Here is an 18,429-nt window from a genome sequence, read left to right as displayed (position 1 = left end):
AAGTTTCATTTTGGCAATGTTACCTAGTTGGTTTTGGATAATGCAAGCAAGAGAAGAAATATGCAAATGAGAAACTCAATGCTAAAGTTGCAGAAGGCAAAGGCTAAAAGTAGTTTACTGAAGGTTAAGCTGAAGATGCTTTTACATGCATTTTTAAGAACAGCCATTAATTTTGGTTGTCCATTGATCACAGTGCAAGGGAAAGGTATTTAATAAAACCAAGTATTATTTGTGCTTATTCACCTGCCTTTCATTTGGAAATAGTATTTGGATTAGTGAAAGTTTTTAAACGTTTTATTGATGGTTGATTGATATAGTCTTTTAAGTGTAAAATGGAATTTTAGCCCTCAGGTTAAGCCATCTTTGGAAGGTATTCTGGGTAATTCTGATGTTAACAACAACAAACTGATGTTAGCATTCACTGGAATAGAAGCAGGTTTGAATGGAGCCCTTTAACATACCAGTCAACAAATTCTAATGATGATGTTAAATTGACACCAGATCATACTTCACATGGTCAAGTAGGCAATTGATCATAGCTTTTACACAAAGTCTTTGTGTAGTAACTATTGTAACTTAAGTATCTTTGCTAAAGAAAAGTTTAGTTTATATTTTAGTCCTATTACTGTACAAATCTGAACATTTTGTCAGCAACTTATGACCATTGTTTAAGCCTACTTCAAAAATGCTAAAAATATAAAGAAAAAATACAAACGAAAAATCAAAAGGAAAACAATTCTTTGCAAAAATAAAAGTTCAAAAAAACAAACAATAAAAATTTATAATGCTGTCAAATTATATTAATATTAGTTTAATGAATTACTTTAGTGGGTTTTATAAATTATTTTTATAAATTATTTTTGTTAATCAGCTCACTTATAGAGTGAAAGTTGCAAAACTGAATAAAGATAAGATTTTTAAATGTGTACAAATAATGTTTTTAAATGTCTACTAATTAATTTTTATTAAACTTTAGAAGGAGACTGAAGCAAAGAAAAAAGAAACCGATCCAAAAGATGAAAATGAAGAAAAAGAAAAGACAACTGAAAAAATTGTTGACAAAGCTGCTGAAAAAATTGCAGACAAGGCTGCTGCAAAAGCTGTGGACTCACTCAAAGCTGTTACAGAACTTTTTAAGAGTGCTATTTCTGAAAAAGCACCTCCAGGAAAGTATGAAAAACCAGTTGTGAAGAATGATACTGTATTAAATTTTGTAAAAGATGATGAGCCTACCAAGAGTGAGGTTGGCCAAACACACTCTAGGTTTTTTCCTCTTGGAGCACTTGTTTCTAAAGGATCAAAACCACCATGCATTTGTCCTGACAAAAGTTAGAATTATTCAACTCTCGTATTGTTTATCTCCCTGTTAATCTTTATTTTTAAGTTACTTTGTTTTTTATATTTTTAATAAAGTATTTTAGTGTTTGTAGGAAAGTGTTTTTCTTGAAAAGACTTTTTGACAAAATTTTTTAAAGTAAAACAAAAAATAGATATTTCTCTTTTCATTTGAAATTTACAGGTTTTTTTAAAAATACTATACTATAAGTTTTACTTATCGCTATAATTGGTTGAAATTTAAAATCACTATGATTGGTTGAAGTTTAAAATTGATTTAAATGATAGTATTTTATTGTATGCTCAATAGTATACTAAAACATTATTATAGTAGAATATTTTTTTATTACTTGATTATTTAATATATTTATTTATAATTTATTTATGATCATCATCAGTTGAAATTCAGACAATTTTAAAGTTTTCTGAAAAACTACTTTTAACATATTTTTAACATTAAAAATTTTTTTTTTAAATGATAAAAAAATAATATCAAACATTAGATCTTTATATGATTAAATGCTTTGAAAAGCTTCTTCCTCTAATGAAGTACAAGCAACCAACTTCATTTAGCCAGGTCTGGCATTGATCCACTTTTTATAAGTATATAAGAAAAATAGAGCCAATGTTGTTCCAAAAGATGCTTACTGGGCAATCACGGAGGAAGTATTAAGGAAAAGAAGCAAATATGCGAGTAGCGTTATTAATATGCATTATATTTGCCTCACAGGCAAGTGCAATGAATATATAACAAATTTAAGATTTAGATTTGATAAATTCTTAAGCATTCCTGGAAAATAAAGAAAGTAATGTAAGTCTTATTAGAATAGTCTTGTTAAAATGTAATTTAGGTCTTGTTAGATCAAATGAAACTCTTTAACACTAGCAATCTAAAATATTTAGTGATGTAATATTTAAGGTAACCAAAAAAAAGTTGTTTTTTTGATTACAAAGAAAAAAAAGATTAAAAATTAAATTTTTTTTGATTAGCAAGAAAAATGAGTTTGCAGTTGCTAGTAATGATTTTCTTGATTTTTTTTTTGATTCTGTCACAGTTTTTTATAAGGAATTTTAATATCTTGCTTTTTTTATTTCAAGTTTGCTCCTCCAAACTCGATCTTGCATTTGTTATTGATGCTTCTGCTGGTTCAGAACAAAATGGTAAAGATAAAATGGCAGAGACAATGGAATTTGGGCGTCGCATAGCTTCAGCTTTTAAAGTTGATCAAGAAAATTCTCATCTTGGTTTGGTGACTTATGCTACAGATGCTCAGATTATGCTTAATTTTCATCATTTTAATGATCCAGACACTTTAACAGAAGCTAGAGATGCTGTTCGTGTTAAACCTCACACAGGTAAATATACTGGACAGGCTCTTTCTTTAGCTAAAGAAGGTCTTTTTGATAAAGGCCATCGATCGGATGCTCTTGATGTTTTAATTCTTATGACGGATGGTCCATCTAGTGATGATGTTACGGAACCATCTCGAGCATTGCGAGATATGGGTGTAAAAATAATAGCAGTTGGAATTGGAAATCAAATTGATAGAAAACAGTTGAATGATATTGCTTCTGATCCTGATGATGAACATGTTTTTACAGCAGATTATGATAATCTTGGTACAATAATTAGGAGGACGCAAAGAGCTGCTTGTGTTGGTGAGATTCATCATCTTATTAATTTGTTTTATTTTTAATTCATTTTAGATAAATACTTTTATCAGTATTATTGAAAGGTTTAATATTTTTCGTTTAATTTTTATTGAAAGGTTCAATATTAACTTTTCTTATAATAATTAAATAGTTAATAGTTAAAGAAAAATGTGCACATATAACAATAAAATTATTTTTCTAAATTTAATAGTTTATAAAAATTTAAAAACAGTTATTTTATTTGACAGGAGGAACACTGCGAGATCCAGTCATGCCCTGCATTTGTGAAGCACAAGCTGATATAAGAGCAGATGTTCAAACTGCTGCATTTTACAACATGTACAAATTTGCTGTTGAGCCTTCATACAAAAATGTGATGGGAGTTACAAGATACAATATTCCACGCCCTGTTTTTTCACACAAAAAAAATAAGGTGTTGTTTTTTAAACTTTATATTTATTTATTTTTATTTGAGTTTATGTCTTTATTTGTTTCAATTTATTTATTTAATTTTTTCACATTAAAAGTTGTATAAAAGTTTTATTTATTTTTAAGTTTTAAGTTTTTATTTGTTTTTTATTTTCATTTTTTGTTGTTTCTAACGATATAATAATAATCATAATCAATTTCAAATATAAATATGAATATATATATATATATATATATATATATATATATATATATATATATATATATATATATTATAAAATAAAAATAAATATATAAATATGATAAAATATAAAATAAATATATAAATATGATAAAATATAAAATAAATATATAAATATGATAAAATATAAAATAAATATATAAATATGATAAAATATAAAATAAATATATAAATATGATAAAATATAAAATAAATATATAAATATGATAAAATATAAAATAAATATATAAATATGATAAAATATAAAATAAATATATATATATGAAAAAATAAAAATAAATATATAAATATGATAAAGTAAAAATAAATATATAAATATGAAAAAATAAAAATAAATATACCAATATGATAAAATAAAAATGAATATATAAATATGATAAAATAAAAAACAAATAAATATATAAATATGATAATTTTTTTGATATGAAATATCAAAACTCATGTTATTAAGAGATTTTTTCAATTGTTGAAATAGACAATTAATTTAATCAAATACAATTTAAAATTTTAGTGTGGACATTTTTATATCTCTCTCTCTCTTTTGAGACTTATTCTGATGTCAATTCTCATGTTTGTTTGCTTTGATTTTTATTTTGACATTCCTAAAAAGATATCTTTTCAATTACCTTTGATAATTTGAATTTTCTCCCCTCCTAACCAAGCCAAAAGCCACTGCTGAATGATAAAGAAAAACCAAATATCTTTAGTAGGCCAAGGACTGACAACATTTTTATAGACTATGTTGCTTGGAGTGAATCAAGTTATTTTGTTATATGCATTTTATTGGGTTGTTACTTTTTGCCTTAACTTTCTCATATGCAACATAGATTTTAAAAAAATCGAGTTTCTACTTCAAATGGATGGTTAAATTTATTTTAGCTTGAACTCTGTCATATGGCCAATTCAGTGGCAACATTTTATAAAATTAAAAAATTTCAAATCTTCCATGTCCTAAAAATTCACCAGGAATCTGATTTAAATTATAAGGATAATCAACGCGTGAAAAATTTTAAAGTATAAACAAATGACAAAGTTTCATTAATTTTGCTATTAATAAATGTTTGGGTATATTAACTTGAATATTGGGTATTAGTAATAAATGTATGGGTATATTACTCTGAAATTAAATAAATATGCCTTAAATTCAAAACTGAAACAGTGAAATGTGAAAAAAAGTTTGTTTAATCAAAATTAACAAATCTGTTTTCAAAACTAATAAGATGTTTTCAATATTTTAAATCTGAAGTTTTGTTTAGTGATAAACCTATGTTTAGATAAACCTATGTTTTATTCTTTTGTGTTTGTATTTGGTTGCGCAGGGTTACAGATTTCTACGAGAGTTAGTTTAAATTTTAAAAAGTAAATTCTAGCAATTTTATTAGCAACACAATTAAAGACGGAGGAGTTCAAAGTTGACTTTTTTAAAAGTATTTAAATCTGTTAGGTACTCTCCCCTGCCTAATTGTAGGGGGTTGAATAGTTAAAAGGAGTAGACACAAACATAAAAACTCATAGATTGGGGTGTTTTACATGTCGCAGTAGGCAAAGGTGCCTTCAAATTTGTAATGATTGGCAATGGGGAGGGGGGCCCAATATATTTTGGAGGAGAATTGGGGTTGTAATTTTTCTTTTTTATGTTTAAAAAGATTAAATTCTTTCTTATTACTTATTAGCACATGTTTTATTTATTTTTTATATATTTATAATTATTATTTTATATATTTTATTTTTACTTACCAGAAAATTTTAAAAATTAAAAAAAAAAGTTTGTAATTGATAGATTACCTGTCCAAACCAAAACCCTCAATCAATGTAGCAGCACTCCTTGCATGTTCTACCTATTTGTCCTTTGATGTATGCAAAAGTAAAATAATAAAAATAAAAACATTCAGAATGTTTTTATTTTTACTAAAAAAATAAAAAACTTTCCAGTTGATTGCATTTTTGTGTTATTGAGTTATTGTGTTATTGTGCTATTGAGTTGCATTTTTGTGGTTTTTTAAAAAACAATAAATTTTAATTAGTTTCCTCAATTAAATGTAATGGTTTGTACATAAAGTGTACTTTTGTAAACTTTTTGTACATAAAGTGTAATTTTGTCATTTTTAAACAAAAAGTGTTTTAAAGAGCCATTTTTTACCACAAACAGTAAATTTAAATCTCACACTATAGGAATATATATATATATGTATGTATGTATATATATATACAGCCCTCGGATTTAGGAAAGATAAGGTCGGAATTAATTTATCGACCTTAATTTGTGTGAGGTTGGCAGAAAAAGTTTAACACAAAGTTTAACCATAAAACATACAAATTTTTTGCTGACATTATTTCTAGGTCAGTAGTTAGGTGACCGACTCTAATTCCAAAGGCTGAGGGTTTTATATATATATATATATATATATATATATATATATATATATATATATATATATATATATATATATATATATATATGTATATATATATATACATATATATATATATATGTATATATATATTATATATATATGTATATATATATATTATATATATATAATATATATATATATAAATATATAAAAATATAAATATAAATATATTTAATATAAATATAAATATATATAAATATATATAAAAATATATATATATATATTTATATATATATATATATATATATATATATATATATAAATTATGTTAGTGTATTCTACAAATAATGTGCTCGATGTTCTTCAAGCAATAATAAATTAGTAAAAACACTTATCTAATTTTTAGTTGTCTTCAACAGCATGTTTCTCCATCATTAGGTTCATCAGGAAGCTTCCTGATGAACTTGCTTATGGAGAAACATGCTGTCGACTAACATAATCTATATATATAAAGAATTACAATAAAATTCTTAATCTCATCAAGATTTACAATCTTCCAATGGTTCTATCTATTCTAATTTATCATTCATTATTAGTTTACAAGCCTTTGTTGTGGTATATCTACAAGCCATTGTCTCGATGTTACAAAACCGGAGATGAAATAAATACTCGAAGCTATGAACATTATTGTAAAAAATAGAATAAAATTATAAGCTTAAAAATCGGAAAATAAATCTTGCCACATGCTGTATAACGATTTATATATAAAAAAAAAAATTTTTTTAAAGAAAAATAGGATTTACACTGCAATGACCTCAGTTATACTTATAAGTTGTTAAAACCTAGTTAATCTACAGAAAATGAGTATACTCTTCTAAAGTTTATTTATATACTCTAGCATGAATGAAATCTTTTTCTTCACTACGCTTTACAAGCGTAAATGAAGATAAAGCTATCATCAATGTCACACAGATTAATATGTTAACTTAAAAGCCTTTTAAAAAAATTAGTGTGTATACCAATGGCGCCTATTTCCCAAGGTTTTTCAGCAATATCACTTTGTGTGTTTTAAAAGTTTTTATTTTAAATGTTTTGTTGCTTCAAATTTAACAAACATTTTTAATTAAAATTGTTTTTCAGCTATAAATTAAAATATAAAACAACTTTTCATTAGAAGGCAATTGCAGTAAAACCAAGTTAGGATTATAAGCAGCTGGCCCACCAAAAGAAGCCATTGGGGTTAGATCATCTTTATTTGATTATTTATATATCTGTCAGATCTTCTTTAAAAAAAAACTTCCAAGATTTATTTTAAAAATAAAAGCTGAAGAACTTTATGATGCTTAATGTGATTCAAAGCATAAAGGTAGTGAAAAACCCAATCAGTTGAAATTGACAGACTGGTGGATTGATCGTTGGTCTACTGTATGCGACCACCAATCTTGTAATAAGTTTGGTAGTTTCAAAATAAATGATCTGTTGGTATTTTTACACACATACTTATGTAGTTTGTTTTTCTTGATGCATAAAACTTTGAAAGTAAAAAAAAAGCCAAAAATTGAAAATGAGTAGTAAAAATAAACCAATTATTGACCTGGGAATAAATGGCATCATGGGAATAAATAACATCATGCGCAAAGACATTTCTAAGATGCTAAACAAGCCTCTAATCACTGTTTACACTGTGAATAAATGTTTTCAAATGACTGGTCAAGTTAAGAAGAAACTTGGCAGTGGTTTGAAAAGATCAGTTCGAACTCTTCAATTGATCAAGACTGTCAAGGGGTATATTTCTTGGAACCCAGTAACATCAAAAATGGCTAAAGAGCTCTCAGTGAGCAAACACGCTATCAGAAATAGGGTTAGAAAAGATCTTAAGGCAAAGTTAAGAGCCAGGATTAAGAAACATCTGGTTTCCTCAAGTGTCAAAAAAAATTTTTTTGAAAGATCAAAGAAACTTCTCAGCCTCTTGAAGAAGAGACCAATGACTATCCTCTTTACAGATGAGAAATTATTTACTTTTGATTCTGTGTGAAACAGTAGAACCAATCATTTTGTAAGTCATCAACCAGTCAAAGCAGTCCCAAAGTATGTAAAAGTATACATTCAAGACCAAACATCAGTTATGATGTTTGGCCTGGTTTCAAAATACATCCGGTTTTTATCCAATCTGATCAGATAGTTGACACCAATAAGTACATTCGAATCCTGGAGAACCATGTCAAGCCCTGGATTGATGCCTATTACTCTCCAGGCAACAATGTGGTGTTCCAGCAAAATAAATTACCACCACATACATACAACAATGTAAACTCTTTGATGGCTGCCATTAAGAAGGAGTGGAACAAGATACCCAAGGAATATATCCAGGCCACCTGTTCCAGGTTCAGGAGTCATCTTGAAGCTGCAATTGATGATGAGGGAGGACATATTGAATAAAATTGTAGTAAATGTCTTTTTGAACACCTTTATATAAATAAAAAATTTTTTAGCTTCAAGTTTTTATTCTGCATTAACTTTGGTCAAAAAATTATTTTTTTATGAAATTTGCTACGCATATGGTAAATGTTAGCTAGTGTCACTTAGGCAACATAATAAATGATTTGCCAAATTTATGAAAAGAAAAACCTAATTTCTCAAACAACATACAGAGAACATACACATTGTTAGATAATTTAATATTTTTAACTTTTATTTTGAAATCAGTTTGTTAAATCAACAAATTGATTTCAAAATAAAAACCGACATCTAATGCAACATTTTAAGATATTTTAAAATGTTGTTTATTCACCAAAAATTTGGTCTGTTAAATGCCTTAAGACTAAATCCAACATTTTATGTTGATACCCTTGTGATGATAAGCCATCAAGTGGATCATTAACTTTAGCTAAAAATTTTCTTTCTTTTAAGTGTCAGCCAATGATCTTTAGATTTTTCCTAAAATTGTTTCTTATAAATATATAAATATATATATATATATATATATATATATATATATATATATATATATATATATATATATATATATATATATATGAATAAAATAAAATAAAACCACTTGTTTTTGTAGTGGCATAGAAAGAGTGAAGTTGAAGGAAACAGGCATCATTTCTTGCGAACATTACCATTAGATAATCCTCATCCACCAATGGAGGACTCGTCCCCTATACATGAATTACGTCAAAAAGAAACTCCAAGTTTTTATCCTGCAAGAACTCATGAAGGTAAGGAATATCACATTAGTATAGTAAACATTCATTAAACAGCCAATAAAGTTAGCTATAAATTACAGATTAATTTCAACTTTATGAGAATAATTTTTTTTGAAATAGCGAAAGTTAATTTTTTTTTATTATTATTTTTTATTATTATTTAACACTATTATTACTAAACTTTATTTATTATTCAACTTTTTTAATTTGATTTGATTAATATATATTTTTGTATAAAACTATAAAATGAACTAATAATAAATGATTAAGGAATATGAGATATCAGGTATCAAAAGTACTGAGGAAAATTGATAAATAAATTAGAGGTTAATGCAGTTTAAAAAGTTTAGTGAAGGTAGTTAGTTTGTTGGTAGGTATATTGTATAAGACAAAGACATAACTGAATATATGTGACCCAAGACAACCCACGATGAACAGGAAGCAGGGATGCAGAGTCAGGCTTTAAATCTTTAATTTTTCTTAGTCTCAGGTGTTCAGTAGCTCTAAAAATGTTGAGTGACTTATGATCTAATTACTGGATGAAAATTTATTTTGTTATACTTATTATTTATATTAATTTTAGCTATGCAAGCAATGAAAGTGTCAAAGGATGAAGATGGAGCTGTTACTGAAGTTCATCATGATCCATTAAAGGAAGATGCTAATGTTGAGAGTATTTATGCAGATACTAAATATAATAATAGACTTGAAACCTCTGATAAAAATTACCATTCTGAAGAACATGACCAGGAACATCAGAAACTTCAAGGAAGATTAGAAAGCTCTAGAGATTATCCCCATGACAATACATATACTAATAGCTATAAGAATAAAGATAAAGAAAGTGATGACTTTATTTTTAACAGTAAAGAAAGAACTTCATTTAAACAGCAAGAAGATTCAAATGATCTTTCTTCAAGCAGTTCAGATTTTTTAGGAGAAAAAAATAAACATTTAAAAAATCAAAAGACTTATGAAAAAATTGGTTTTGAAAATGAAGATGGTAGTCAGTCCTATTCCTCTGATGACAAACAGTTGTCAAAATCATCAACAAGTACTAAAAAAATTGAAAATCAAGAGTATCAGTCTCTCTCAGATGCCGAGCAAGGAAATAACCATGGTGGTCACCAATCAAATTTTGAACAATCTAACGACAGAGAAAGACCAAATAATGAAATGCATAATAAAAAACCAAGAATAAGAAATAATTATGAAAACAATGAATATGGTAACAAGAAATTAGAGGAGTCACAAAGTGATTATAGTAACAAGAAGTTAGCGGAATCACAAAGTGACTATGGTAGCAAGAAGTTAGAAGAGCCACAAGGGGATTATGGTAACAAAAAGTTAGAGGAATCGCAAGGTGAGCGGTTTTTAGAGAACCAAAGAGAAAAGTATGATGAAAAAGAAAATGACAAATTAAAAACAGAAAATGAAAAAAATATTGAAAAGGAAGATAATAGAGATGAAAAAGAAGAAAATGATTTTAGAGAAACAAAAGTGAGAAATAAAAAAAATGAAAACCAAGTTAATGCTCAGAAAGAAAGAAAAGAAGGTTTTCAGGAAGAGGAAAATGAACAAAAAGCAGTTAATAAAGAAAGTTTAAATTCAAAACTAGTCTATGATGATCCCAGAGGAAGTTTGCAATTTCATAAAGAAAACTCTAAAGAAATTTCTGAGGATACACAAGTATCAGAGCACCCAAAACTGAGATATTCTTTATACAGTGATTCTAAAACTGATGTATTTGATAAAGACAGAAATACTGTCGAAAAAAGTCATTATGTGACAACAACTCAAAAACAAAAGTCGCTTGACTCTGGTGATGAAGATTCCCATGAATTGCATGAAAGATTAAAGTTTCCAAAGGTTAAATTGAATACAGAAAAAGTTTCTTTAGGAAAGCAACTCTCAGGTGTAGATGAGCAACCATCAACAGAGGTATTTAACCAAGCTTTTTCTGATTCTAAAAAAGAATTTTTAAAAGAAGATAAAGGGGAACAAGGGATTTCAGAAAGTTTTTCAAAAGAAAAAGAAGGGAATGATCACAAAACTTTGCCCCATAGTTTATCTGCACAAGCAGGAAATAGTCTTGCCGCTGATTCAAGAAGTGAAAAAATAATTGAAAAAGGCCTGGTAACTGGTCAAGTGTTAGGAAAATTTGAAGATAATTTAAAGCAGTTAAAGGTACTACATATTCCTGATGAAAAATTAGCTCATTTTCAAGCTGATCCAATTGAACCAGTAAATAAGTTACATCATGCCTTTACGGCTGAAGAGTCACTTCAACTTCGTCTTGATGAAGAAAAAGAAAAAGTACATGAAGATACATCACATTTTGATGATCATCAAGATGAAATAGCAAGTATTGTTAACCAACATTTAACAAAAGAAGACCAGGAACAGTTGCATGCAATACAAGCAACTCTTATGAATGCCGATAACCAACTTCTTGATTCAACTAGACAGCATCAAAGTTTAGATCATACTTTTAGACCAGAACACTCTATGGATTCTCTCCAGTTAGGAATCAATTTAGGTAAATATGTTCATGGAAATTCAGATGGCTCATTGCAACAAATACCACTCTTAGATTCTTCTCTAACCAAAGAAGATAATTCTCTAGCTAAAGAAGATGCTTCTCAAATAGTAAAATACAAAGGTTATTCAAATGTTGTTTCTGAAGGTATTTTAAAGCCTAAAGAGTTTAATAAACTCCAAAAAACAGATAAAAAGAAAGGTATGGGAGAGAACAAATCAGAGCAGAAAGGGAAATTATCTGGGGAAGAGGCTTCAAAAGATACACATGGTAGTTTAAAAGAGAATCCAAAAGGTGGTAAGCTACAACGAAACATGCTTATAAGTGATGATGTACAAACTCACCCAGAAAGAACTTCATTTCAAATTATATCAAAAGCTATGCAAACAATTGCTGACAAAGAATTGCCATCTGTTCTAGATGATGCTCCAATGCTTCATGACAGCAAGATTGAGTACTTAAAGGGAGGGAAGGTAATTTTTTTTGTTGATTTTATTTATTAACATTAATATTGAGGTTAAAAAATATGAGGAAAAAATTTAAGTTTGCATTTATGAAATATCAAGTATTTTTCAAATTAAGGAATTTCTAATTTTAGGAAAATTTGAACAACAATCATGAAGGCCTTGGCAATGAAGTCAATGCCAAACTTGATGAGACACATATTACACTGAAATCTGATAAATTAACTGCAAAGGAAAAAGAAAGTAATAGAAATGAGCATTTTGAGCTTGAAGAAGATGTTCATCATTACGAGAATAATAAACAAGAAAAGAAAGGTGACGATGAAAGTACTGCAAATGAGACTGGATATAAAAGTATCATAAAGGAGACTGGAAATGAAAATATGGCAAAAGAGATTGGAAATGAAGCTGAAAATATGGGGAAGAAAATAAAAAGTTCAAACAAGAACAAAAATAAAGTTAGCGAACAAGTAAGCGACCAAGATTTAAACAAAAATCAAAATGAAGATTTTGAGGCAACTAAGGATTATCAACACGCTAGTAATAAAAAAGGTTATTCCAAAGAATATAAAGAAGATTACCAATCCTTTAACGATAACAACAAAGAAGGAAAAGTAAAGGAAGAATTAAAAGGTACAAATGAAGAAAACAAAGCTACCCATAGTATAAGAAAAGTTGAAAAAGAAACTGAGAAAATTGATCAAGACAAATCAAGAGAAGAAAAAAATTATGAAGAAAAGAAATTTAAGGAAGAAGAAGATATGAACAAAATGCAGGAAGGTGAGCAGCGTTATGACCCAATACAAAACAAAAAATCTAAAGATTATGAAGACAATCGCACAGTTAAAGATAATAGCAAAGAGGAGTTTGATAGTAAAGACAATAAAGATGAAAATTATTCTGTAAAAGTAAAAAATAAAGGCACAGCCTATGAAGAGAAAGATGAAGCAAAGCTTGCTAGCAATAATCATGAAGATAACCAAGAAAAAGATGTTAAAGCTTCATATCTTAAAGAAAAGCAAAATAAATTTCAAAATGAAAAAAGTGGGAAATCTTACAAGTTTGATTCTTCTAAGGAAACTCTAAAAGCCAGTGAAAATGAACATGATGAAAATAGTACAGAGACTTTTGAGAAAGAAAGTTTTGATGAAAGAAACGATAAAAAATTTGATTTTGCTAAATCAAAAAAGATTCAAAATAAAGAAAGTGAAATTAAAGAGAATTTAAACAAAAATAATGAAGAAGATAAAATTATTTTTCAACAAATAAAACCAAAGGATCAAGATTCAGACTCTAAAACTTCAGAAAATCTAAAAACCAACGAGAGTGAGCAAGAAGAAAATAAAGAACATTTAAAAAGTTCAAGAAATGTTGAGAGCTTACATGAGGACTCTATGGCTCCTCTGTATGAAATTGAAACCAAAAATGATAAAAACTTTTACCATGGAAATGATGAAGCATCTATGTTTCAAAAACGACTTGAAGAAGCTCAAAAATTTGATTCCATAAAGAGTCAAGGTACAATAGAATCTGAAAAAATATCTGGTGCCGAAAGGAAGTTAAGTAAAGAAGATGTTCTTAAATCGGGTAACATATTGAGATTTGAACAAAATTCAAAAACAAGTAATGATGAAATTGTATTAAATGAAGGGAGAAGAAAAACTGAAGCTTTAGACTCTGACCATGAATTAAGGCGTTCTGAGGGGGTTGTTGATCTTTTAGATGACCACTCAAAAGAGCTGTATTTCCATAAATCTAAATATGTGGATGATAAAAGACCTAGTTCTAATGAAGATATTAAAAAATTTGAAGCTAATAGTAACAGTTTAGCTAAAAAAGATGTTGAAGATAAAAGTATTGAGGTAGCTCCAGAAGATTTCAAGCAACATGAAGAAAGTTCATTCAAAAGCGCAGATTTAATTCAGACAGGACCATCAAAAATTTATCAAGAGGGTTCTTCACACCAATCAAAAGATAATACAGAGGCAAATGCATCTCGTCGTTTCATAGCAACTCATGAAACTTTGCATGAAAGAAAAGGTGATATACGAGATGTATCAATGAAAGGTGATATACGAGATGTATCAATGAAAGGTGATATACGAGATGTATCAATGAAAGGTGATATACGAGACGTATCAATGGATAACAAACTTATAGATATGGAAACTCATAAAGATGACCTAGCAACTGGTAAGAAATATTATGAAAAAATTATTATTAATAAATATTTGTTAAAAATATTATATATAAAAGAACAACTTATTAAAGTTATTCTATTATTTTTTTAAGTAAAAATATCTTTATTTCCAAAAGATTTACAATATGGCTTGATACAGCTTAATACAGCAATTTTAGTGGAAAAAGTTTTAATAATATTATAAAAATAACTAAATTGTAAAAAGAAAAATTAGAACTGTTGTAAATAAAATTAAAGAAATTTTAAATTTTCCAAATAACTTAAAATATTAAAAAAAAATAATAATTTTACTTTTTTTCAAACAATGTAACCATAGTAATAATTTTATATTATTTTTATTAACAATAATAGTTTTAAAATATTTTTATAACCAGTATTAATTTTATAAATTATAATTGTAAAAGTTGTAATAATATTATTATTATTAATGTTGTATAATATTTATAATAATGTTAATTTTATTAATAGTAATAATAACATTGATAACAAACTTTTATAATAATTATTCATAATTACTAGAAAAAAATTTCATAATATAGTTACATAATAATCGCAACATTCCAAACAAGTTTTGCTAAAACTCAACAAAGAGTTTAAAATTTAACATTTAGATTATGTAAAATTCAAAAAAAAATTGTTAAAATGATAAATTCAATGTTTTCATATTTGATGTCAAGTACAGGAATAAATTAATATTAACACTATCGTTATCATATTTTCTATTTATAAATTTATCTGAACAATCCAATATTAACAATTAGAAATTTTTACTAATAAATTTAGCTGAACAATCTAAACTTAACACTTGCAAATCTTTAACGATTGACACATAAAAGGTTTCTCAAAAAAAAAAATTTGGCATGTATGTATGCATGTATGTATGTATATATGTTTGTATGTATGTATGTATGTATGTATGTATGTATGTATGTATGTATGTATGTATGTATGTATGTATGTATGTATGTATGTATGTATGTATGTATGTATGGATGTATGTATGTATGTATGTATGTATTATATAAAGGGTAGAAGTTGAAAATATTTGTGAAGAGAATTTTTAGAAATAAAATTTGTTAAAGTAATAATAAGTTTGTTCTCATAGCAACATTTTCAGCTATATTATTATTTTTTTTTTATATTAAAATTTCAAGAGTTTTAAAAACCCTTTTTTCTGTGTACTTTGTTTTTCAATGTTATCTATTTATTTTGTTTTTTTAATTTTCTTTGTTAAACTTACTATTTAATGTGCAATTAAGTTTCATTGTTTACCTGTATAATTTTTTTTGCATTTAACTTGCTAACTTTTAATGTTTAGATTATATAGTATAAATAAGAGTATAGATATATAATAGAATAAATAATCTGTATAATTTATAACATAGTATGTAATATGAAATATAATATATGTCTAGTGGGCACACAAAAATCTGGTCAACTAAAAGTTATGGTTTCTCTAAAACCATAAAAGTTTTTTTTAATAAGTAGCATGTATGTCTAGTTTGTAGCATGTATAACTCTGCATTTATCAATGTTAAAAGGCATCAGCCACTTGTATGCCCCTTGTGCGATCAGTCAGCAGTTTTAGTGTAGCATCATGCAGCGATTTGATGACAATTTGTTAATAACAAAAAGTAGTGGATCATGAACCAAACCCTTTGGTACATTTATTGATGCCATAAGCATACAGTTTGTGCAACAAGTGTCTATATGAGACTTTTCAAATGCTTCAGCAAAATCTATAAAAGTCACATTGATGAAGAAATCTAGGTGTATGTTTTGCGCATATCAAGTGTCTTCAAATATTTTGTGACACATCTTTGCCTAGAAACAAAACCGTGGGTCTGTAATGTAATGGTTGAACTTTACTCCCTTTTTTAAAAATTTAATTTCACATTAAATTTTTCTCACATATCAAGAATATTGGCTGTGCATATAGATTTCCTTTTAGATTACATGGGCCACAGTGTAAAGTGGAGTAGGGGGGGGGGCATTTGCATGTTTTAAAAGTGAAATATTTCATTTGATTCTAATGCTGGTGAGGCAACAAAAATACTTTTGTTGTCCCAATTTTAAAAATAAGTTTTCGTTTGGAAGTTTCTTTAAAAAATATAAAAGTTTGATAAAAATCTAATTTTTTACAGTAAATCTTATCATTTTTTACAGCAAGGCTTATCATGTTCTTATCATTGCTACATTCTTCATGGTTTATGATGTTTAGCAGTAAACGGCTTGGCTACTTCTATCAAAGATAAACTATCAACATGATGTGCATATTAAGTACCAAAAAGGTTATTTAAACCCGTTGTTGATCTAAGCTATATTTTGATCATCCTCTGCATTTAACTGCTTAGTTACTATAAAAACTAATAAATACAGTTGAATGATTTTTGTGTATTTAGCCGAAAGTAGGTTGAAGTGTTTCCATCTAAACAATAATATTAAATTTTCTGCTTGCAAAAGAATAGTCATTACTTTTCAAAAATAGCTCCCTAATACTCACCATTGTCATGGCCCATGGATAAATGGGATTAGAATTGCAAAAAGTGATGCAGTTTTTAAGAATGTGTGAATATATTTTGTTGCAATCCTTTTATATGCTTTATTTTCTGATAATACTTTTTTTCTACTTCATACTCGTTAATGTTGTTTTTATCAAGCATATGCTTATTCAGATTGAATGCGCAAATCAAAAAGAGGCAGATTATTCAAAAAGAGGTATATGCTCTTTTTGTTCAATTGGAAACATTTTCTGGAAATAGTTATTTAGTATTTTCAGTATTTTATTCTTTTCAAATTGCAAATTTGTCCATGTACGCATTTTGCTGTTAGCAATTAAGTGCATGTGCTTTAGGTTAGACTTAGAATGCATAAACTAGTTCTTCATATAATAAACTTTTTAATACAACTTTGTGTACTTTGTAAAGTTTCATGAATAGGGCAGTCTGCATCTCTGTTTTTGAGTCACTGCTTATGTTTTTGTTTTACTGCTACTTTGAACTTCTTAGTAACTCATGGCCCATCTTTTTTTTCAAATGGAACTATTGTGTTCTTTGATGAATTTTTTGTAGATGTCAACAAGCAAGTTAAAATTGTTGTTCGCTGTCAGACCTAAAACATGGTGGTCCAGTTGTTTGAGACTATTTTGGTGGGTAGGTCATCATTCAATTAGACTCATGATAAGACAAGGGCATAAAAGTATTGGTACTGTTTCTCTCAGAAGAACAGTCAATATATCAGTAACAACAGTGGGATTGACTTGTATTTATAAAGTCTACCAGGTTATTTTTTGAGACCTTTTTGAACCTATCTGAGTTGTTTCTAATAATTAGGTCAAGTGATGATGGTGTAATGAGATTTAGATGGTGCTAAGTTTGAAACATTATCAGCTGTGTTTTAGTAATTATCCTCTAAATATGATTAAAACCTCAAATCTCGTAAGCATTTATTTATCATATATTTAACGAGTATGAGTCTATTGAAAATGGTAGTAAAACATTTATCAATAAACTCATCTAAGTTTGTGGCTTATGATAAAATTTTTGTATAACAGCATAGAAGAGTGGTTATTGGTTAACATGACCTGTTTGGTTTTTGCAATTGATTGCAAAATTGTCACATATAACAATGTACCATAAATCTGTAAAAAACATCATACAATGTCTTTCATGTATTTCCCTTCTAGTGGTAAACTTCTTTTTAAAAAAAAATTGTTTAGTGAACAAGGGTTGTTTGCCCAGAAACATGATTATCCTAAAGTTGATGAAAGCAAATTATATTAGTATTACTGTGAAAAGATTTAGAATTTAATTTCATTCTTGGTGAGCAGATTTGTTTATTATTAATTGGTAAATGATATACACTGGTAGATAATGTGATGTTTTCATCACTAGTTGTTCTTTCTTTGTGAACAAAAACTTGCTTTCATTGCTTGTTGGCATAATGTCTGCAGGCCTAACTTTAAGACTGTATGGTTTGGGTTGTCTATAGTTGATATGGTGC

At 27.4% G+C, this 18,429-nt stretch overlaps 1 protein-coding gene across 3 annotated transcripts in view; it reads left to right on the top strand.

Moving 5' to 3' along the window:
• The window catches only part of LOC100202174 (uncharacterized protein PF3D7_1120600), a 97,261-nt gene that overhangs the window by 56,499 nt on the left and 22,333 nt on the right, over positions 1-18,429 (top strand). For all 3 annotated transcript variants that reach the window (XM_065798177.1, XM_065798178.1, XM_065798179.1), the window contains 6 exons: positions 977-1,328; positions 2,434-2,994; positions 3,237-3,421; positions 9,083-9,236; positions 9,808-12,236; positions 12,362-14,420. In XM_065798177.1, the coding sequence (XP_065654249.1) occupies positions 977-1,328; positions 2,434-2,994; positions 3,237-3,421; positions 9,083-9,236; positions 9,808-12,236; positions 12,362-14,420 (5,740 nt within the window). The remainder of the gene's footprint in view (positions 1-976; positions 1,329-2,433; positions 2,995-3,236; positions 3,422-9,082; positions 9,237-9,807; positions 12,237-12,361; positions 14,421-18,429) is intronic.

This window comes from Hydra vulgaris, chromosome 05 (assembly GCF_038396675.1).
Source record: "Hydra vulgaris chromosome 05, alternate assembly HydraT2T_AEP".
Lineage (NCBI taxonomy): Eukaryota > Metazoa > Cnidaria > Hydrozoa > Anthoathecata > Hydridae > Hydra > Hydra vulgaris.
The sequence above is the reverse complement of the archived record's forward strand: the minus strand, read 5'-3'. Positions and strand labels throughout refer to the sequence as shown.